The sequence below is a fragment of the Mustela lutreola genome, chromosome 4 (assembly GCF_030435805.1).
Source record: "Mustela lutreola isolate mMusLut2 chromosome 4, mMusLut2.pri, whole genome shotgun sequence".
NCBI lineage: Eukaryota > Metazoa > Chordata > Mammalia > Carnivora > Mustelidae > Mustela > Mustela lutreola.
The window spans coordinates 53,633,647-53,658,029 of NC_081293.1; the positions used below are offsets into that span (position 1 = coordinate 53,633,647).

Below are 24,383 nucleotides of genomic sequence, written 5' to 3' on the forward strand. Positions count from 1 at the left end.
AATCTCTTCACATATATTATTTATATCATGTTATCCTCACAATAACAGCATGAGTAAACTTGGCAGTCAAAATTTATAAATGAGGAATTTGAATCTGAGAGATAAGATTAACAAATGTTTTTGTACTAGGTACTGATCTAGTCACTACAGAGAAAAAAAAAATCAAGTATGAGGTGGCTGCTCTCTTTAGTGAGGTCTAAAACTAATACTCACAAACTTGCATAGCTCTTAGGAAATGGACAGAGATCATCTGACTGGTAATCCGATGACTTTCCTCCTGTATGCCCTTTCTTTTTCCATTTTAACTTTTTTTCTTTTTTAAGATTTATTTATTTATTTGACAGGGAGAGGGAGAATGAGGGAGGGATGGAGGGAGAGAAAAATTCTCAAGCAGACTCCACTTTGAGCATGGAGCACAATGCGGGGCTTGATCCCATAACCCCAAGATCACAACCTGAGCTGAAACCAAGAGCTGGATGCTTAAAAACACCCAGGCGCCCCCATTTTAACTTTTAATACTGTATTTGCTTAGAAGTCCAAGGAAGGAAGGGGAGTAAGGAAGGAGGGAGGAAGAAAAGAGGAAAGGAAGCAAATAAGCAAAACTAAACAGAATCTCTTCTCTTCTTTTTCCTAATGTAGCATGGATATGTTAATGATCAAGCATGTATAGATAATCATATCCTGAGAATCTGTAAAGTTGGAAATCAGACTTGGAATTTGTTTTACAAAAATATACGTCTCTGTTAGAATACTGTTCATTGAAAGCTTGTTAGTTTACACTTGATCTTAGTCAAAAGGCTGAGAAGCGATGAAAGCTTGTTAGTTTAAAAATTAATATTTGTATTAAGGGTTCTGCTGTGTAGAACATTTATTTTTTATATCAATCTTTTCTTTTATGGCTTCTGGGTTTTATGTTATAGTTAGGAAGCTCTTTTTCAATCCAAGGTTATAAAAATATTTCTCTTTAGATTGGCTTTCAGTACTTTTTAATATTTTCCTTCTTCAAAATTTAAATTTTTGATCCACATACCCTTTGACACAGCCTTCCACTTCCAGGTATTTTTCTTACATATACACTCATAGACTTCCTAAGTGACACATATTCAAGATTATTCAACATTACAGTATACACTATAGCAAAATATGAAAACTACATAAAGTCCATCATTAAGTTTCTAGATCCTTTATCTTTCTCTCTTTTGTGTTTTGCTTATTTTCTTTAGTGATATATTGGATTTCTTTCTCTTTATTCTTTGCATGTTTATTAGTGGTTTTTAATATATGGTTACTATTAGGTTTGTATATAACCTGTTCTGCATACAGCAGTCTATATTAAGTTGATGGTCGTTTAAGTTTGAACCCATTCTTTTCTCCTCTCCTCTTAATGGTTTAAGTATATGTTATTACATTATATATCATTTTTAAAGTGAGTTCCTGGAATTTTTATGGAAATACTTTTTACTGCTTTTGTGTTTTCTGCCTTTTATACTGTCACTTTTGGTCTCCCCTTTCCATTCAGTAAGTCCCCTTTAATATTTCTTATAGGGGTAGTTTGGTGGTCATGAATTCATTTAACTTGTTTGTCTGGAAACTCTTTACCTCTCCTTCTATTCTGAATGATAGCTTTGCTGGATAGAGTATTGTTGGCTGAACATTTTTCCCATTCAGCACTTTGCATATATCATGCCTATCCCTTCTGGCTTGCAAGTGTCTGTTGAAAAATCTCTTGCTGGCCTCATGGGTTTTCCCTTGTAAGTTACTGGCTTCTTTTGCCTTACCATTTTAAGAATCTTTTATCATTATATTTTGGAAATTTAGTTACAATGTGTCTTGGTGTAGATTGCTTTTGTTGATTTTGATGGGAGTTTTATGGTTCCTCCTGGATCAGGATGTCTGTTTCCTTCCCTAGGTTAGAGAAGTTTCCAGCTATTATTTCCTCAAATACATATTCTGCCCTCTTTTCTCTCTCTTCTTCTGGGACTACTATAATACTTATGTGTTATTATGTTTGATGGAGTCACTGAATTCCCTAAATCTATTCTTACTTTCTGTAATTCTTTCTCTCTTTTGTTTAGCTTCATTGCTTTCCATTACTGTCTTCTAGCTAATTAATTTGTTCCTCAGCTTCTTCCAGGCTGCTGTTCATCACATCAAGCTTGCTTTTAGTTTATTGCACTCTTCATGTCTGACTCCTTTTTAAAGATTTATTTATTTATCTGAGAGAGAGTAAGGGGGAGAGAGAGTATAAGGAGGGAGGCACAGAGAGAGAAGGAGAAGCAGACTCCCAATGAGCAGGGAGCCCAACACAGGACTTGATCTCAGGACCCTGGGATCATGACCTTAGCTGAAGGCAGATGCTTAACCATCTGAGCCACCCAGGCGCCCCCATCCAATTCCTTTTTAACTCTTTTATCTCTGTGGTAAGGTTCTCAATGATCTCTTCCATTCTTTTCTCAAGCCTAGTGAATATCCTTAGGATAGCTGCTTTAAATTCTCTAGCAGGTGTGTTACTTACATGTTTGCTTAGATATCTAGCTGCAGCCTTATCTTGTTCTTTTATTTAGGATAAATTCCTATCTTCTCATTTTGTCTTAGTCTCTGCCTGCTTCTGTGTGTTACAAAAGCCAGCTATGTCTGCTACTCCCTTTTCAATGTAATCTTTTCTCTCCCACTTTTTAAAAGAAGATTTTTATTTATTTGAGAGAGTGAATGAGATAGAGAATGAGTGAGCATGAGCAGGGGTAGGGGCAGAGGGAACAGGAGAAGGAGACTCTCATGCTGAGCTGGGAACCCAACGAGGGGCTTGATCACAGGACCCTAGGATTATGACCTGAGCCATACATAGGTAGACACTTAACTGAACCACCCAGGTACCCCATCTTCTCTTCAGTAAGTTGTAGAGTTTGTTTTGTCAGCCCTTAGTGATGCTTTCTGGGGTATTTACGATGATGATAGTTATCTAGTTGTATTTATGGAAGGAGGTGAGCCTAGGGTCCTCCTATTCAACCACCATCTTCCTCAGAATCCACTCTTACTTCTTCAGCTTCATCTACAATCGCATAAGGTCTCAGTCCTATAATAAATCTTTTATTCCAAAATACCTATATAGTTCTGCCTCCACAACTGAACCTGGACTGATATAAATACTATGTATATATATATATATATATATATATATATATATATATATATATATGTATGCTATTATTATATTATAATATATATACATATATATATATATAACATATTATAAAAAGGGAAAAAAGTTATGCACTCATATTTTCTGACAAATCCATCAACAATATTTGTCAGGAAACATAAGAAACTAAGAACTGTGCTTGCTGGTACAGAAGGAGCAAAGGGTGGATGTAGAACAAGGAAAAGAAAACTTTTTCCCATACATTTTTTGACTTTGGCAGTTAACCTTGTGAATGTACTATCTATTCTAAACAAATAAAATTTAATGTGCAATCACATACTTTCTAACAGCAATTAAAAAACCATGAAATGATAATTCAAAGATCAATCTCAGAGATGTCCAACTACTAAAGCCCCAGTAAACTCAGGAAAATTGGCTTTATTTTGTTAGATTTTCTTGTCAGGAAGAATATGGTTCCAATGTATTGTCAAAGTGGAGGAAAACATCAACCTCAAATCCTTGACCCAGAAAAATTTGCCCACATATTTGGAGATGAAATTTTGAGAGAAGACAAATCTACTAATGGCTTAACGATAACACTTTTGGATGACTTGTGTATGCTTCACTAAAAAGGCAATTAGATATTTGTTAACGTTTCTGCACATGTCATCAGTGCCAGGAAATTCAGGTACAGAAAGGCAAGAAGATGTGTTAACCTAATAGGGATTAAAAGTCTTTTCAGCTACTAGAATGGTTTGAGAAGGACTTTGGTTGAGTCTCTGATAAAGTATTTGTTCCTGTTTGTATTTAGTTTGGCCCTTTAAGTGTTCCTCTCAAGACATTTACATCATTAAGAGAGAAGCAAGGTCTCCAATATCCTCTGGATGGATATATGGGGAAAAGGCTTAGTGGTGCCAATCAAAATGATTCTCCTTATCACAACAACTTTCAACAACCACTGAGTTAGATTATATTCTCTTCTTCCCCAATAATTAAGTGGAAGGTAGTTAATTACTACTTCAACATGGACTGAGATAAAAGACCTTTTGTACCCCCTTTTCCATATTCCTCCCTCCATTCTAGATTTAGGTTAGGTTTAAAATAATCTAATTGCTAAAACAGTTACTCTTCTCATTCTGCGGTGGGCAGAGGGCAATCCAGCCAAAAGAACGCAATGATGCTTATAGATAGCCTTAATGCTATGACCTGCCCCCTTGGTTTTTTCTGCCTCTTCCCTTTCAATTTTGGGCTTAGGTACAAGGGTACCCTTAGGTACAAGGGTTGTCAACACTTAGGCATCCATAATACTTACAGACTGTCAATCCACATAAACATTAAATGGGCCTTTATTAGATCCTCTATCAATAAGCCTTTTATCCTCAGTGCCTGGTGTAAGTGTGTAAAGTTCAGGTTTACTGACACACAACATTTTTAGTTCGAAAGTGCTATCCATCAACAGGGAAATGAAAGGAACGCCGGGGTTGCTCAGTCCATTATACATCTGCCTTCAGCTTATGATACCAGAGTCATGATACCAGAGTCCTAGGATGGAGTCCCACATCAGGCTCCTTGCTCCATGGGGAGCCTGCTTCTCCCTCTGCCTGCTGCTCCCCCTTCTTGTGCACAAGCACTTGGTCTCTCTCTGACAAATAAAGTCTTAAAAAAAAAAACAAAACAAAACAGGGAAAAGGAAAATAGGAGAGAAGTGAAAGTTAAAGGGCAGGGGTGGGGGGGGTTGGTAGAATTCAAAACTTAAAAAACTGTCCTGGAAAAGTTCTCCTTCATTAACTCTTTTATTAGATTTGTTCCATTGCTCCATGTATATATAAAATCCTCGTGTTCCTCCTCCTCATTTGATACCTGAGCTCTAGTACCTTCAGTTTCTTTTCTGTTTAGCCTTTTCACTAAAAAGTATATGTGGGGAAGAGGAATATGCCTACTCATCTGGATGATTGCCAACTTTCTCAAACACAGAAATGCACACTGCTCTCTTGATGCAGTTGAAAAAGAGTGGTGACTTGGATGCCAGCAATATCTTCCTCACACAGGGAGAGGAAGATCATATGGTGGCAACAAAATTAAAGCCTATTTTATACATTATCAAAAGAAAATGATTTTCCTTACTATTTATTTAAGGTCTTTTTAAAAAATTTGAATTCTCATATAGTTAACATACAGTGTTATATTAGTTTCAGGTGTACAATATAGCAATCCAACCCTTCCATACAACACCTGGTACTCATCATAACAAGTGCCCTCCTTCATCCCCTGACCTGTTTCACTGAACCCCCTGCCTTACCTCTGGTAACCATCAGTTTGTTCTCTTTATTTAAGAGTCTGTTTCTTGGTTTGTCTTTCACCTTTGTTCATTTGTTTTTTAGTGTTTTTTTTTCTATGATTTGAAATCATATGGTATTTGTATTTCTATGACTTATTTCACTTAGCACTATACTCTCTAGCTCCATCCCATGTCATTGCAAAAGGCAAGATTTTGTTCTCCTTAACGGCTGAAAAATACTCCATTGTATACATATATGCACCATATCTTCCTCACCCATTCATCTATCAGTGGACTCTGGGGCTGCTTCCATAATATGGCTATTGTAAATAATGTTGCTATAAACATAGGGGTACATGTAGTCCTTTGAATTAGTGTTTTTGCATTTTGGGGGTAAATACCCAGTAATGTGATGACTTCATCATAGAGTACTTCTATTTTTAACTATTTAACTATTTTAACTGTTTTAAATTGGCTGTACTTGTCTCCTTTTTCTCTATATCCTCACCAACACTTGTTGTTTCCTGTGTTTTTTATTTTTACTATGTTTTAAAAGTTTGGCTTCTGTGAGAAATGGTATGTAATAGCATAATCTCTCATTGTTTAATAACAGAATTAAGAGAGCTATGATGTATGAAAAAAAATTTTTTTAGATTTTATTGATTTATTTGAGAGAGAGGGAGAAGTAGCTTCCCCGCTGAGCAGGGAGTCCAACATAGGGCTCGATCCCAGGACCCTGGGATCATGACCTGTGCCAAAGGCAGCTGCTTAACCAATTGAGCTACCCAGGTGCCCTTGAAAAGATTTTAAATACTGAAAAGATATCTTAGGGGCACCTGGGTGGCTCAGCTGGTTGAGTGACAGGCTCTTGGTTTCAGCTCGGGTCATGATCTCATGGGTCTTCAGACTGAGCCCTGTATAGGGCTCTACGCTCAGCAAGGAGTCTGCTTGAAATTATCTCCCTCTGCCCTTCCCCTGACTCATGCGGTCACTCTCTCTCTCTCTCATAAATAATCTTTTTTAAAAAGATATTTTAAAATTCTATACCAATGCTATTGAGTTACCAAATTTCACACTTCAATTTATAGTTATTACAAGTCCATGAATTATATAATATATATAATAAGTCCATGAACTAATGACTTTTGACCCTTGCAAACTAAAAAAAAAAAAGATTTTATTTTTAGGTAATCTCTACATCAAAAGTGGGGATCAAATTCATAATCCCAAGACCAACAGTTGCATGCTCCACCAAGTGAGCCAGACAGGTAGCTCATAAACTTCATATTCAAACTGACTTCTAGGGAAGAATGCCAGAACTCTGAGATGTAGATAAAGTTGTTAGAATGATGAATTGATTAGCAGAGAATCAAAGAGAATATCTCCCCCTTCCATTTTCTACCTTTACTTTCCTTTATTCAACTTGGGAATAACCCCATTTAAAAATCTAAACATTCAGGGGAGCCTGGGTGGCTCAGTAGGCTAAAGCCTCTGCCTCTGCTCAGATCATGATTCCAGGGTCCTGGGATTGAGCCCCACATCGGGCTCTCTGCTCAGCAGGGAGCTTGCATCCTCCTCTCTCTCTGCCTCCTTTCTCTGCCTACTTGTGATCTCTGTCTGTCAAATAAAGAAAATCATAAAAAAAAATCTAAACATTCATTTCTGCTTTAAAAACACAGTATTAGACAAGATGGTTAAAATTAGTTATTGATTAAAAGCCCCTAGTTTTTCACAACATAATATATGGAAGCTTACTGTCCCGCTTATTATACTTTATGTGAGGATGTATTAGTGAACTTTATACTTTACTATTTATATACTTTATATACTATTTATATACTTTATACTATACTATTATACTTTATGTAAGGATGTATTAGTGAACCTTTTAAATTTTACTAACAGTAAATTTAAATTGAATGAACTCTCTAGGTAATTCGCATACACACACAAAATACTCCTAAGTAAAATGCTCTCAAGTTCTACCCAGTCTGTCACAAATGGCAGGTTTTCTTTTTTTTCCACAGGTGAATAACATCCATTATATGTATATACCACATCTCCTTTATCCATTCATCTGCAAACAGATAATTGGGTTGTTTTTATATCTTCACTACTGTGAATAATGTTTCAATGAATATGGGAGTGCATTTCCCGGTTATATGTCCAAAAGTGGGATTACTAGGTTATATGGTATATGGTATGGCCAGCAAAGGGTAGCCAAACTTCCAATTGTAAGATGAGTAAGTTCTGGGGATCTACTGTACAGCATGGTGACTATAGTTAACAATATTGTATTGTATACTTGAAATTGACTGCGAGTAGACCTTAAGTGTTGTCACCACACATACACACACACACACATACACAGTAATTATGTGAGGTGATGGAGGTGTTAATTAATCCTATTGTAACCATTTTGTAATATTAAAGTATATCAAATCATCACACTGTATATCTGAAACTTACAATGCTATATATCAATTATATGTCAATAAAGCTGGAAAAGAAAGAGCAAATTTAAAGAACAAAAACAATTACAAAAAACCGAGTAAACTAAGGCCTGTACTTCTGTTATTTTATTTTTGATTTTTTAAAAGATTTTTATTTATTTATTTGACAGAGATCACAAGTAGGCAGAGAGGCAGGCAGAGAGGGAGGAAAGAAAGCAAGCTCCCCACTGAGCAGAGAGCCCAACATGGGACTCGATCCCAGGACCCTGAGATCATGACCTGAGCCGAAGGCAGAGGCTTTAACTCACTGAGCTACCCAGGCGCCCCTGTACTTCTGTTTTTTTTTTTTTTTTTTAAAGAGAGCTTCTAGTCCAAAAATCAGGGAATAAAGAAAAACATATTAGCATAGCTGGCATGTAGCTATGCTATGTAGCTATGCTACAATCCCTGGTCTACATGTCCAGTTATTCCAGAGTAATAAAGTCTGGTTCAGTAATGTCTTACTATTTAAAGGCTACTTTCCCATTCTTGCTGTATTTACTAGACTTTTTCTAAAGCTAGTTTCATTTCAACTAGTTTGCACATAGAAGAGAATCTGGCTTCTGAACAACTAAAATACTACCACCTTAACTCACTTATTTCACTCAACACAGAATGACCACCTGAGTCAATGCAGGACACAAAAATCACAGTGCCGCGCTCAGTGGGTTAATAAGCCTCTGCCTTTGGCTCAGGTCATGATCTCAGGGTCCTGGGATCAAGTCCTGCATTAGGTTCTCTGCTTGGCAGGGAGCCTGCTTCCTCCGCTCTCTCTCTGCCTGCCTCTCTGCCTACTTATAATCTCTTGCTGTCAAATAAATAAATAAACCCTTAAAAAAAAATCACAGTGCCTTCCACCTGAGCATTAACAAAGAAGAGGAATAAGAATTCAGAGAACAGATTAGTCACTTCTGGTTGGCTGGGAGTCAGAGTGAGAAAGAACAGAAAGAATAGGATTGTTAAAAACCTTTACGGAGGAGCCAACCTTGACAATTTTGTCACAAGGAATAGGTTAGGAAGAAAGAAAAGAGGCACCTTCGAGAAAGGTGAACTAACACTGAGATGGCAAAGAAAACAGCAAAGGAATAGAGGGCAGAGGAAAAGTAGACAACATGTAAGAGAAAGACAAAAACTTTTAAAGTAGATGTGGACCAGATTTTGGAGGCGTTCAATGTTTAGGCTTTCACTGAGAACATTTTATACCTTAGACACAATTCTCAAAAGCAGAATCAAAAAGAAGGGGCATCTTAGGAGGCTGGTGATAATGGAAGGGGCATGAACAACAGCAGTCATTGACGATAAAGATCAAGGGCAGAGAGAGAAAAGTGACCGAAAAAGACTCAAATCAAAGGCTATTTTAGAGAACTATCTAGCATCAGTACTGTGCAGAGCCAGATTAGAGTCTGGGATAAAAAGAAAAATCAATAATACCAACTGCCTTCATTTAAATTTTTGATATTGTGTTCATCATGGTTTTTTTTGCATTAACTTTAAAATAGTTCATTCAAATATTATTGATTACTAAGTTTTTAGGGGCACCCTCTTAAAATGTCCACCTGAAGGGGCACCTGGGTGGCTCAGGCAGCAAGCGTCTGCCCAGCAAGGGTCCTGGGATCATGCCCCACACCTGGCTCTCTGTTCAGCAGGGAGATTGCCTCTTCCTCTCCCTCTGCCTGCTGCTCTGCCTACTTGTGCTATCATATAAATAAATAAAATCTTAAAAAAAAAAATTTGCACTGAGGCAAATACCACAATTTTTACAAATCAGAAGTTCCAAAGGACTACTATTATACATTAATTGACTTTCACGCTATTGACCTTGAAAGGAAAAAAAAAAGATTAATTCCTGTTACAAATGTTTTAGAGGATAGGGAAGTCCATAATTTATTTTTGAAAGATTCCTCCTGCAATGTTATTAAAATAATGTGACTTTTAGCTTGTACAGAGGGAAGGAGCTTAATTTACATGGAATATCCATTTATGTGAAAGAGTGACAATATCCTATAATAAAGCATTCCAGTGTCTAAGGCAGAATCTAAGTTTCAGTCAGCATAATACCCAAGTACTCAAGAGTGAGGTATCCAATGAGTTGTTCAATTGAAAGGGTTTTATCTGGATGTAAGACTTTCAGTTTCTTTGAATATTATTTGCTTCTCAAGGTTATCCAGGGAAAAACGAAGTTCTTTCCAAAAGCCCTTCCACATTTCTTTGACTTTATCAAGATTACTTTTTACCTCTCTTTGGTGGTCGTACATGATATGTTAAGTCATTAATGACCAGCTTAAAGTCATCAAGGAGTAGGAGGTCTATCCCTGTTGAGGCAGCAACTCGAACGCCATCTGTGAAAAATTTAAATGTAAAAATTTAAACTTGTCATATGTCCACAATTAATTGCGAATGAGCAGGAAAAAGCAATCCTCAAAATCAACTTTAAAAATTATATCTCTTCTTTTAAATTCTAGTTCACTTTTGCCTCATCCCCAAGTTCTATGCTAAACAAAGCTTTTATTATCTGAGCTTTTTGCTTTCATGATCTCAAGTCCATGAAGATTTAACAATATACTTTTCTAACAGAACTTTATGAACAAGTAAAATCATTACATAGATCTATAGGTGTTATGTGGAAATCTAGGGTCTCTGGGGGAGCTGAATGGATGTCATATATCTATTTATGATGGAAGATGATTGAGTAAAAGTAATTTGGTAGGGACAAATGTTAGGGTCAGCAAAGTACACCATACTGGTCTACTAATTATATTACTAGATAAGATGAAAATTAAGTATATTTAAACTACTTAAAGTATAGAAATGTGGCAAATTATTAACAACTGGTAAATCCAAGGGTAAATAGGTACTTCCTGTATAGTCTTTTATGTTTCTTGTAGATTTAAGATTTTTCAAAGAATGGGAAAAAAACCAAGGTACTTAAATAAATAAGTAGGATAAATGTTATGTCAAATGGGAATTTTTAGTGCCATTCTTTTCCAATCACATATGTCTTAATTTTGTAAACTTTCATGTGAAAGACAGAAGATCTAAAAAGAAGTCCTAACATTTCGTATCTCCAGAGATGAGGGCTCAACCACTAGAAAAGTTTATTTTATGCCTACGGTAATAATAAATAGTTAATAATAACATAAAATGTGATTGACTGCTCATCTTTGCCTGGGGCATTATATGTCAGATGCTTCTGAATGAGACTTTTTGTATATATACAGTCCTAAAATTGAACAATTATACTTTGCGAAGTGGGAGAGAAATCACTGTCTCTTGACATTTGTTAAGGAAAAAAATATGTTCTAAAGTTAAGAGTGGGGTATTCTTTTGCAGAGGGGTGTGTGTCTGTGTGCGCGCACATATAAGTGGTCTGGGGTGAAATGAGGGTTGGGTGGGAATTAATAATGAATGTGACTGTACCTGGTGAATAGATTGCAACTCTGTCAATTCCCCGATCCTCTTCTTGCAGTTGTCGTAAAAACACACCAACCGAGTCTGAGATAGGTTTGAGTGTGAACTGGCAGCGTTCACGCCGGGATGGTAGCCTCACAGATATCACAGGTAACCCATTTTGATACACCACTGTCACATCTGAATGAAAAAGACCCATAATTATATGATAATCAGATTTCATTATAAGTTACAGTATTACTAGTCTTACATAAGGTCTATTATTATCAATGTGGTTTAAAATATTTTCAAAGGTTTCAAGAATATGCCCTTTAGCTTTAGTTGAAGGTTATTCTGGGAACTGGCTTATGGAAGATCAATCATATGGCTCACACAATTCACTCTTCAGAAGGAGAAAAAAAAACACGTAAAAGATTAGATTCTAAGTAGGTCAGGGAAAGACTTGCCCAGAAATCTGAGATAAAAATTTTGGTGTTGGTGAATCTAAATCCTAGTTCTACTGAGTAGATTTTTTTTTTTTTTAAGATTTTATTTATTTATTTATTTGGCAGACAGAGATCACAAGTAGGCAGAGAAGCAGGCAGAGAGAGAGGAGGAAGCAGGCTCCCTGCCGAGCAGAGAGCCCGATGCGGGGCCGGATCCCAGAGCCCTGGGATCACGACCTGAGCTGAAGGCAGAGGCTTTAACCCACTGAGCCACCCAGGCGCCCCTACTGAGAAGATTTTATTAAACAGCCAGAGATTGCTGAACTAGGTTCCCTAACCTGTAGGAGATAGCTCTTAGTAGCCACAGCTTTCAAGAATCCCTGGGGAATAATATAATGAAAATACATTAAAAAAGTGAGATGCTTACTTAAGGACAGTCAATTCATATTTATGGTATAATTATTATTTCCAAGGGACTTGATAAGTAAGTATTCTCTTATGCAATATGAATATATTATGATATAATAAAAAAAATTCTTTTTATGTTCTCTTGAACATCATCCTGAGGTCAGCTAGAAGCCAAACTCAACTACTTGGGATTTTCTAACAAAAATTATTAAAGGAAACATTATCATAAGCTATAAATCTGAAAAGATTTTCTACATTACAAGGTAGAATTCCCATTTCCTTATCTTTTTCCTCAACAGGAAAAATAAAAAGCCTTAGTTACTAAAACAAGTGTCTGAATAAAGTAACTCTTTTGAAGTAATTTTCATATGAATTTTTTAAATAAATAAATTTTAAAGCTCATGTAAAGTTTTTACATGAGCAGCCAAGATTTAAAGATGATAAGTTAGCACTAGGCTGTGAAGCACTATTTAATATCATTTTCTTTTTGCCTGAAGAGCTTCCTTGAACATTTCTTGTTCGGCAGATGTGTTGACAATAAATTCTCCTCACTTTTGGGAACTCTGAAGTTTATTTCACCTTCATTTTTGAAGAAAAATTTGCTGTGTAAAAAATTCTAGTTGGACACTTTTTTTTTTTTTTTGGATTCTAAAGAACTTAGGTCTTCTGGTTTGTCTAGCATATGATAAGTTCATGTATATTCTTCTTTATTTCTCTGTACATATGTCTTTTATCCTGTGGCTACTTTTTTTTTTTTTTTAAGATTTTATTTATTTATTTGACAGACAGAGATCACAAGTAGGCAGAAAGGCAGGCCGAGAGAGAGGAGGAAGCAGGCTCCCTGCTGAGCAGAGAGCCCGATGTGGGGCTCGATCCCAGGACCCTGGGATCATGACCTGAGCCAAAGGCAGAGGCTTTAACCCACTGAGCCACCCAGGCGCCCCTATCCTGTGGCTTTTCTCTTTATCACTGGTTTCCAACAATTTAATTACAATATTCCTTTCTATGGTTTCTAAGTTATTAAATTTCTTAGATCTGTGAACTCATAGTTTTCATCAAATTTGAAGAAAATTTTGGCCATTACTCAAATATTTTTTCTAACTCTTACACCTTTCCTTCTGAGATTCCAGTTATACTTATATTAGACTATGCAGTGTTGTCTCACAGGGCATTAAGGTTCTCTTTATATAAGGTTCTCTTCATTTTGGATAGTTTTAACTGCTATGCACTTCATTGGGACTGATATTTTCTTCTTCCGTGTCTAAATCTGTTAATTCCATCTATAGCTGCTTTTCATCTCAGATATTATTTATTTCATCTCTAGAAGTTACATCTGTTTATTTTTATATCTTCTGTTTTTCTTCATATTATGCTTGTTTTCCTTTTCCCCCCAAATATAAAGATCACATTTATAATAACTATTTTAAAATCCTTGTCTGTTAATTCCATCATCTCTGTTGTTTCTAGATCTTCCTGACTAATTTTTCTTGTGTTCCCCCCCCCCCCACTGCTTCTTCATATATCTAGTAAGTTTTGATTCAAGGTTAGACATCATTACTTTTACACTGTTCAGTGCTGGATGTTGTACAGGTTCTTGCATATTATTTTGATCCTTTTAAGTCTCTTAGAAAGTTTCTTAGGACAGATCTAGAGATTCCTTTATTACAGGGCCAAATTTGGCCCTACTAATAAGATTCAATGAACATTGAATGCTCATATATTCAGTGATGTCTCTTCTCTGACAGGAGGGAAGTCAAATAATTTCTGGTCCTAACAATTTCTGAGCACTAACAATTATCCATTTTACAAATTCTGATAATTGTTATTATAAATTATTCTAGCCTGGTCTTGTGGCTTAGCATTTAGCCAAAGCCTCAGGCTGTGCACTGAGGCACTATAGAATCAATTCCATTTGTTTTTCTTCTCTCAGAGATCACAGTCTTGTCCTTATTGTCCAATGTCTAAAAACAATTTTTTAAAATATATTTGGTCTGGTGTTCTAGTTGTTGACTACAGGGCAACAATTCCTATAGCAGTGAATCCTCTGTGGATACATGTTTTGAATTTTTACATAAAAATTAGGTGGTGCCTGGGCGGCTCAGTGGATTAAGCCTCTGCCTTTAGTTCCGGTCATGATCTCCGGTCCTTGGATCGAGCCCCACATCTGGCTCTCTGCTCAGCAGGGAGCCTGCTTCCCCCCTCTCTCTGCCTGCCTGTCTGCCTACTTGTGATCTCTCTCTCCATCAAATAAATAAATAAAATCTTTAAAAAAAAACTTAAAAAAAAAATAAGAAGACAAAAATCTCTATTTCTTTAATTCTTCCAAAAGGGTAGTCTATATTTCCTAAGGAGGAGGAAGTCAAGGATAATAATATGAATTTAATATACAGTAAGTACTATCTAAAGTTTTTAATGTAAAGATATTTGAATATTTTGTCATTTTCCCCCTCATTTCTAAAAGAATCTTTAGTGGGACATCTGAGTGGCTTAGTTGGTTAAGTATTTGCCTTTGGCTCAGGTCATGATCCCAAGGTCCTGGGATCAAGTACCACATTGAACTCCTTGCTCAGCAGGGAGCCTGAATTTCCCTCTGCCTGCTGCTCCCCTGGCTTGTGCTCTCTTTCTCTCTCTTACAAATAAAAATCTTTTTAAAAAAAATTTTAGGGGTGCCAGGGTGGCTCAGTGGGTTAAAGACTCTGCCTTCAGCACAGGGCGTTCTTTGCTCTGCAGGGAGCCTGCTTTTCCTTCCTCCTCTCTCTTTGCCTGCCTCTCTGCCTACTTGTGATCTCTGTGTGCCAAACAAATAAATAAAATTTAAAAAACAATTTTTTTTTAAAATAAAAGAATCCTTAGCCAGTCCAGTGTTTCCTTAAAGTCAGAGCCATTAACATGAATATCCCCACTTCTTCTATAGGCAGTAATGATGCTGGCATCATAAAATTAGATGACTAACATTTATTTCTGTGTTCCCGACCCATTATCTTCTCTCTGTAGGTGAAAAAACTGTTCAGCCAGATTTCAAGAAGCAGACAAAGGTGAATTTAAATACAAGATGGGAGTCTTAAACACAAAACTACAGAAGATTTCACTAAAGCATGTTTCATAGGTTAAGTGCTTAGGGGTTATTATTTTAAAATAACTGAGATAAAGTCAACAGAGAAAATTAAGGTCTTTCTCAGCCATTTTAACTTTTTACACTAAAGATCATGAAGCCTTTCAAAGGAGTGAAATATGAAAGCTTTGAGAAACTCTGCATGGAATAACACACTTCAGGACTGACAAATCTTCATTATAATACCGCTTTTGAAAAAAATCCCCAGGTCTCCTTTCCCACACACTAGTTTGTAATGTAAATGTCAGATTTCTTGGTTTGCAACCAAAACCAATTACCCAAGTTCCTCAAGTTTTACAGTATGTAAAATAGCTGCTGGTTGTAACAAAGTCACAATGGATATTTATAAGCTACTGACAGTTATCAGCTCCTATTCTCTATAGACAAATATTCTTTTTAAGTGTAAATTGCATCAGGCAGTTCTTTGGTTGGGTTTATTTTTAATCTTTGCTTTGATTTCCACATCAATAAAATAAGAAATAATCTAAGTATGTTCTACAGCAATGTGCTTCAAAGAAACCAAGAAATTATGGGTCAACCAATATGAATAGTGAGGAGAATATGACAGTGGATTTAGGCACAAAAGCAAAAAGGCAAGGGATTTTCCAGACTAAGAAGAGAAGTGCAAAGACAACGGACATTTGAGGTTGAAGAAGGAATACATTAAAAACAAAATGTCGGGTGCCTGGGTGGCTCAGTGGGTTAAGCTGCTGCCTTCGGCTCAGGTCATGATCTCAGGGTCCTGGGATCGAGTCCCGCATCGGGCTCTTTGCTCAGCGGAGAGCCTGCTTCCTCCTCTCTCTCTCCGCCTGCCTCTCTGCCTACTTGTGATCTCTCTCTGTCAAATAAATAAATAAAATCTTTAAAAAAAAAATAAAATAAAAACAAAATGTCTTTGGGGCATCAGATACAGAAAAAGTTGTAAAATAAAAATGCTTGTTTTTTTAGCTAATCGTTAAGTGGGAAAGTTAAGTGCATTTAGGAAATTTATTTGGTGTTCAAAATAATGGGTAAAATTCCTCTAAAATAGATCATCTCAGGTACGAACATAGCTGTATACATCTTAAGGACTTATGAAAGGGAACTGGTGCAATAAGGAAGCACATATGTGGTGTTTTCTGCAAAGGTACTTAGAGCTGAACCTTATGTGTGATGGATGATTCCAGTGACTAAAGATCTTGTCTGTTTCTTTTCTTTCTCCTTTCTGTAATATTATGCATCAAAAATGTAAACTATAAGCACAGACTTTCAGTGTTGGAAGAAATAGAGAAATCATATAGACTATGTCCTTTTATGCAGCTAAGAATAAAGCCTGGCACGGTTAAATGATATTCCTAAGGTGACAGAGTTCAACCCAATGCAAAGTGGCTTTGGATCTCATCAATTGACTAAAAAGTCACTTTCTCCCAGGTCATGTATGATTTAGGTTGCTAAATTCAGTAGGAATTTTAGCCCTTAACTTGTTTTAGTAACATGATGTCACCCTACTCCTTCACTTTAAAAAATGTTTTCTTTTTGGCTTCTATGATTCTATACTCTCCTGGTTGTTCTGTACCTTCCTTTCTATACTTTCTCATTTTCCTTCATAGGTTCTTTTTCTTATATTCATCCCTTTTGAAAGTTTCTAAGTGCTCTGTCCTTGGCCACTGTGTTTCTCAATCCACACACTCTCTAGGCAATCCCACGCCCTTCCATACTGTCCCAAACCTATATTAATCTGTCTGCTGAGATTCCTGTACACCTTTTTCTTGTACATTTTTATTCCTAAAAGTGAATTAATCTTCTGTGAACCACTCATTTCTGACATTTCTCATTTCAGTCAATACCACCACCAGTATTTAACTTCTGCCCAATCCAGAAAACTCTCTGATACTCCTGACTGACTACCCTGCAGCCCATATGGAGAAGCCAGAATTGAGAAGTGGAGTCTCCTATCAAGAGCCAGTACCAACCTCTCAGCCATGTTGTGAGCCACCTTAGAATTGAATCCTCCAGCCCCAGTCAAACCTTTAGATGACTACAACCCTAGCTGACAGGGGATTGCAATCCCATGAGATCCTGAATTGCCCAGCTAAACTGCTCCTAAATTCCAAATCCATAAAAACATAATATAATAAAGGATTATTGTTTTAAGCAACTAAGTATAGCTATAATTTGCTATATGGTATTAAATAACCAAATATGGCATGGTTTTTTGATGTATTTAGATGTTACATAAATGGTTGTATTCAACCTTCTACAACTTGCCTTTTATGCTCAATAATGCTTTGAGATTTATCCAAATTGAATCACATTCCTGGATCATTCAAAGTTCCACATAGAATTTCACTGTATGAATATACCACAATTTATTCATCCCTTGAAAAAACACATTTTTTTGTTCTTTATTATAAATAAAAAGAAGGCTAAGAGAGTTAGCAGCACTCCTTGTTTTGAGTTTCCAATAAAAATTTGGCCAAATTTTCTTTTCCTTTTTGAGCTCTTTGTTACACATTTTCCTCCTTATGCCATCTGGAATTTACTTTTGTGAGGTAAGAAGTCAATTTTAACAGCAGTATTTATTTAATTTATTAGAGATTTTATTTATTTATTTGACAGAGAGACAGAGAGAACACAAGCAGGGGGAGTGAGGGAGGGAGAAGCAGGCCTCCCGCTGAGCAGGGACCCCCCCCCAATGAAGGGCTGGATCCCAGGACCCTGGGATCATGACCTGAACCAAAGACAGATGCATAATGACTGAGCCACCAAGGTGCCCCTAACAGCATTATTTATTGAATAGTCTGCCTTTTCTCCTGATTTACAATGCTAATTTTATCACACATCAAATTTTCATATATGCAATGTTTCTCTAATCTAACTTACAATTTTTCCTGAACAGTATTTCACTGTTTTGATTATTATGGCTTAAAAATATATCTTAATATGTAGTTTGGGCAAACTCCCCCTCATCCCACTTTTCTACTCCAAATTTATCTTAGGTATTTGTATAGTTTTATTCTTTCACATAAATTTTGAATAAATTCTGCAGCTCCTGTTGGGGTTTGGATTAGCATTGCACTGGAGTTTATAAATTCATGTGAGGAAAGCTATAATTTTTACAATGTTGTCTTCACATTCATTAATGTGTTATAACTCTGCATTTATTTTTATCTTATTTTATGTCCTTCAATAAAGTTTATTCTTCTTAATATGTTTTACAAATTTTTTTTACTAGTATCATGCTTAAATAGTTTCAAACAATTTATTTATTTGTTCGTTCATTTGTTTTTTAAAGATTTTATTTATTTATTTGACAGACAGAGATCACAAGTAGGCAGAGAGGCAGGCAGAGAGAGAGAGACAAGGGGAAGGAGGCTCCCTGCTGAGCAGAGAGTCCGATGCAGGGCTCGCCAGGACCCTGGGATCATGACCTGAGCCGAAGGCAGAAGCCTTAACCCACCCAGCCACCCAGGCGCCCCGCAAACAAGTTTATTTATTTATTTAAAGGTTTTATTTATTCATTTGACAGAGAGAGACACAGCAAGAGAGGGAACACAAGCAGAGGGAGTGGGAGAGGGAAAAGCAGGCTTCCCAACAAGCAGGGAGCCTGATGCGGGGCTCGATCCCAGGACCTGGGATCATGACCTAAGCCAAAGGCAGACTCTTAACCATCCGAGCCACCCAGGCGCCCCAACAATTTATTTATTTATTTATTTATTTATTTATTTATAAAGATTTTATTTATTTGACAGACAGAGATCACAAGGAGGCAGAGAGAGAGGAGGAAGAAGGCTCCCCGCCGAGCAGAGAGCCCGATGCAGGGCTCAATCCCAGGACACTGAGATCATGACCCTAGCCGAAGGCAGAGGCCCCAACCCACTGAGCCACCCAGCAACTCCCCACAATTTATTTTAAAAACTAACTTCTACATTCATAAGTTTAATTCTAAACGTCTATATGTTTTCTCATTAAAGTATATGTTAGACAAAACATAAGATGACCATTTTTAAAACAATAAACTAAATATTATTTTGGTGATAGTAAGGCCCTTCCTTATATTATCACAAAAATGCATTATGTCAAAAATATCCTTGAAATCTGTAATTAGGATATATAAATAAAATGTACTTGCCTCACAATACCCTCAGAAGAATCTATTTAACTAAGAAAAATAAATCATTGAAATTTTCTTTACATTATTCATAATATATTAAACATACTAAATCTGTCACATATTAACATCATTTGAAGAATACTCCAGTTGAAAACAAGTAAATTTGTAAGAAATATCTTTCTACAGAAATATAAGAAAGCCCAACTATATAATCATAACTTTAGTAGCTTAATAAATCCAGTTGTTTCTTTCTAACCAATAGTATAAATTAATTCTTTAAAAATATTTTATTTATTTATTTAAGAGAGAGAAAGAGAGAGCGAGAGCAGGGGAGGGGCAGAAGAGAAGGACAAGCAGACTCCCTACTGAGCGCAGAGTCCAGAGTTTGATCTCAGGACACTGAGATCATGACCTGAGCCAAAACCAAGAGTTGGATGCTTAACTGAGCCACCTGGGTGACCCTATAAATTAATTTTAATCACATCAACTACATATTTCACTTTTGTACCTCAGGTGAATCAGTATTTGTACAACTGAATCTCGGTGAACTATGTAGAATTATTTTTGTGAAGTTATTATGAGGTTTAAATGCTGAAAGTTGGAAAAACACAAAGTTATAAATCATCTTTGAATATTTGGTATTGTCAGTCTGACATTAAATAGCCATATAACCTATGTACCTTTTGTTGATTCTGGTTCTTTTCACATGAGTTCATGAAAATATTTCTCATAAATGTCAAAACCATTTGTGCTAAAAGGTCATCCCCTCCTTTCTTTTCATTCATGTACTCATTCTACTGAGAATTAAAAATTTTTGTTTGCTTTTATAAAAATGAAGTCCTATCCCAAATAGTACTGTAACATTTTTTCCTTTTAAAACTAATGCTTTGGGGGCACCTGGGTGGTTCAGTGGGTTAAATCCTCTGTCTTCAGCTCAGGTCATGATCCCAGGGTCTTGGGATCGAGCCCCATATTGGGCTCTCTGCTCAGCAGGGAGCCTGCTTCTCTTTCTCCCTCTCTGCCTAATTGTGATCTCTGTCTGTCAAATAAATAAAATCTTTCAAAAAAATTTTAAAAAATTAAAAAAAAAAAACCAATGCTTTCGATGGTGCTACTGTGAAAGTAACTTTATTAAACCTTGACCTTTGACCTACTTTAACTTTTGGGTAGTGAGAAGCAGAATATGGTCCTAAAGCACAGACAGTGGAGTGCAGTAGAAAAAGCATGGTTTTGGAATCTCAGCTAGATAGTTCTCAAGTTCTATCATAGGAGACACCTTGAATCCATGGGCATACTACTGAATATAACTGTACCTCATTTTTCTCACAACATAGGGGTTCTAATATCTCACAAGGTTGTTGAGAAGATTCAATGAGAATATGTGAAAAAAATGCCTGCTTTAATAGTTTCTCTTGAAAGACTCTAAAAACTAGAGTCTTAAAACCCAAAGTCTAAAATAATAGAATACATCCAATAATGCCTTTAAATCTCAAGAAAACAAATCTGACTTGTTCCATTGAGGGCAACAAGAAGAAAAACAGTATATACTATACAAACCAATTCCATATTTCTTAGTATTTTTGGGTAACTGACCTCTTTGAGACACTGATAAAGGTATGGATTCCTCTCTTGGCCCTATTTCCTGAAAACACTCAATTTATACATAAAAATTTTAGATATAATTTATTTTTTTGCATCAGAAACTGATTTCCTTCATATTCCCTGTAATGGACTGAATTGTGTGTCCGTCCCCTACCCCTGCCATTCCTATGTTGAAGCTCTAATTCCCAGTATGACTACCTGAAGATGGGTCCCTAGGGGGTAACTAAGGTTAAATGAGGTCATAAAGGACAAAGGACAGGCCCCAGTCTGTTAGGACTGTGTATTTATAAGAGTAAGAACTCTTTCCACTCCCCACCATGTGAGAACACAGAAAGTAGCTATCTGCAAGCTAATAGAGTTCTTATAAGATCCAGACCATGCTGGCACCCTGCCCTCAGCCTTCCAGCCTCCAGAACTGTGAAAAAATAAATTTGTGTTGTTTAAGCCACCCGGTCTACGCTATTTTGTTATGGCAGCCCTAGCAGACTACTACATTGACATATTTTTAAAATAAATGTTGACAAAAACTGAAGTACTTTCCTCATTTCTAACCCCTAATTAATGGCCATTTCCTATTTTTCAAAAGAGATAAAAGAAAATTGTACAAATTAAATAAAGTAAACTTTAATTCTATATAAAAACCATTTCAATTACAAGATTGCTATTGTTTGGTTTGTATAATGAAGTCACATAGGGGCCTGGTTTTAGAACATGGTTAACTTGAATATAATCCTTGATATCTAAAAGGTTGTGCCTTTTTGTTTTCACAAAAGGAAGTGGTAACAAATATAATCATGGATCACTTTGCCAGATGATGATGGTAGGCTAGGTGTGTGCAAGGAACCCAAGAATTTCCTAAGACTCTTAGAATTGAGGGGTGCCTGGGTGGCTCAGTTGTTAAGCATCTAACTTTGGCTCAAGTCATGATCCCAGGGTCCCGCTAGAGCCCTTCATTGGGCTCCCTGCTCAGTGGGAAGCCTGCTTCTCCCTCTCCCACTTCCACTGCTCGTGTTCCCTCTCTGTCAAATAAATAATAAAAATAAAATCTTTAAAAAAAAAAACAAAAGACTCTTAGAACTGAATTCTTATCAAAATCACTGTTTTGATGTAGTATCAAAAGAAAAGACTACAAATCCAAAATTCGATTTTAAGGTTTCTGAGTGGAGGTAATCTTTAAGAGCCTTGAGGTTTTTCAATTCCTTTTTTTTTTTTTTTTGAAGATTTTATTTATTTATTTGACAGACAGAGATCACAAGTAGGCAGAGAGGCAGGCAGAGAGGAAGGGAAGCAGGCTCCCTGCTGAGCAGAGAGCCCCATGTGAGGCCCGATCCCAGGACCCTGGGATCATGACCTAAGCTGAAGGCAGAGGCTTTAACCCACTGAGTCACCCAGGTACCCCAAGGTTTTTCAATTCTTGTAGAGAAACTGAGAGAATTTTCTATTCAGGACTAGCCCCAGAGAAACTTCCGCCAGCTGCCGGAAAATTCACAGGGTTGTCTATTTCTAATTACTGCTTGGTTAAAGAAGCTCATTATTTTTCTATCAAATTCGTAATAATGACTAGAAGGTCTTAAACTGGAAGATTATGCTCATTCATAAAATCCCAAATATCCCCAAATAAATCAAGCCATAAGTAAACATTTCCTTATACTAAATTTTCTCTTCTCTTAAAGAGCAAAACTCCTGTCTAAAGTTTAATCAAGCAAAGGAAAACATTCTATTTTGATAAAATCTTCTTCTCATGATGGTGATTACTGCTGTGGTAACAGGCAAGGCTTCTTTTAGGGCTGTTGGAAGCGACTTCAACTATAGAATGTGCAAAGGAAAAAAAAAAAAGAAACCCAAGGTATTATTACAATGGGTGGGGCTCCTTTCTTCTCTGAGGCAATATAAATATGCATGTTACTAAGCTTGGAAGATGCACCATCTGTGCAGAATACCAAGATCTTCCTTAGTATCAAAAAAATTTTTTTTCTGGTAGTTATTTTGGCAAAGAAATTTAACAATCTTTCAAAAATGGTGACAACCATTAATGTTAACAGCTTTTCTAATTTCTGTAAGAGAATCTCACATATTTGAGATTTTTCTTTTACTATGTCAACATGCTTATTAACAGACAAAAACTAGGAACTAACTCCTTAGAACAAATCAGGAGTTTTCATCAAGTTGCACTCTGGAGGGAAATGGGATAATTTCCAAATCCTTCAAAACTTCAAATTATTGAATAAATGATAGGAATCCTAGAATGGATGACATCATCTGAAATTTGACATAAATTCGCTTCTACTCCAAGCTAAGTCAGTTCAAAACTGTCAGCACATAAAACTTAAAGGTCTTTCCAATTTCACGTGGCAGCTTTTCTTGGCAAAGTGAAAATCCATTTTTTAGAACCCTTTCAAAAAAAGGCTTTTGTGATAGAAGAAATTCAATCACATTTTGGTAGTTCCTAACTGAAACTTCTACTTACAACAAAAAATCCAAACTGTAAGATATATTTTAAAAATGGAATACTATAAACTCTCTCAGCTTTTCCAACTTCATACCTAGGTTGGTGAGAACTCTGCCACATCAAAAAACTAAGGCTTCACATTCTATCATCTTTGGTGATTAGGTGATTTCATTATTTTCATTTCTTTTTTTGTATCAAGTTTTTAAAAAGTTGGAATGAAAGATAGTAGAGGAATAGTTTGTGCCCTTAACACAATGAAGACAATAAAAACAGAATTTCCAAATGTGTATAGGAGTGGCCACTAACAAAACAAGATAATTCAAACAAATCTTTCTTTTTCCCAAAACTATTTGAAAAGCAACAGGAAAAGCTCTACAATATATAAAGAATCCTTACAAATCAATACTAAGATGGTCAATTTTTTTAAATGGGCAAAAAGTCTGAATGCTTTTCTAAAGAAAATATGGGAATGTGTAATAAGTACATTAAAAGATGCTCAACATCAGAAGGCCTGGGTGGTTCAAATGGTTAAGCTTCTGTCTTTGGCTCAGTTCATGACCCTGGGGTCCCAGGATTGAGCCCTGAGTCAGGCTCCCTGCTCAGCACAGAGTCTGCTTCTCCCTCTGCCCCACCCCCTGCTCATGCTCTCTCAATTAAATAAATAAAATATTTTTTTTAAAAAAGATGCTCAACATCATTAGTCATCAGTGAAATGCAAATTAAAATCACAAAAGGGTGCCTGGGTGGCTCAGTCAGTTAAGTCCTGATCCTTTGGCTCAGGTCATGATCCCAGGACTGGGACTGAGCTCCAAGTTGGAGGGGTCTCTGCTCAATGGGGAGTCCGCATCTTCCTCTTCCCCAGCCCTCTCAACCCTCCAGTTTATGCTCTCTCTTCCACTCACTCTCAAATAAATTAAAAAAAAAAAAAAGAGGTAATATTACATATCCACTAAAATATCTATAATCAAGAAGACTGA

At 36.4% G+C, this 24,383-nt stretch overlaps 1 protein-coding gene across 4 annotated transcripts in view; it reads right to left on the reverse strand.

The window, feature by feature from the left end:
* Nucleotides 1-24,383, reverse strand: part of MCU (mitochondrial calcium uniporter) — a 199,168-nt gene that overhangs the window by 13,138 nt on the left and 161,647 nt on the right. For all 4 annotated transcript variants that reach the window (XM_059169974.1, XM_059169976.1, XM_059169975.1 and 1 more), the window contains 2 exons: nt 11,327-11,497; nt 10,144-10,248 (listed from right to left, as the gene is read on the reverse strand). In XM_059169974.1, the coding sequence (XP_059025957.1) occupies nt 10,144-10,248; nt 11,327-11,497 (276 nt within the window). The remainder of the gene's footprint in view (nt 1-10,143; nt 10,249-11,326; nt 11,498-24,383) is intronic.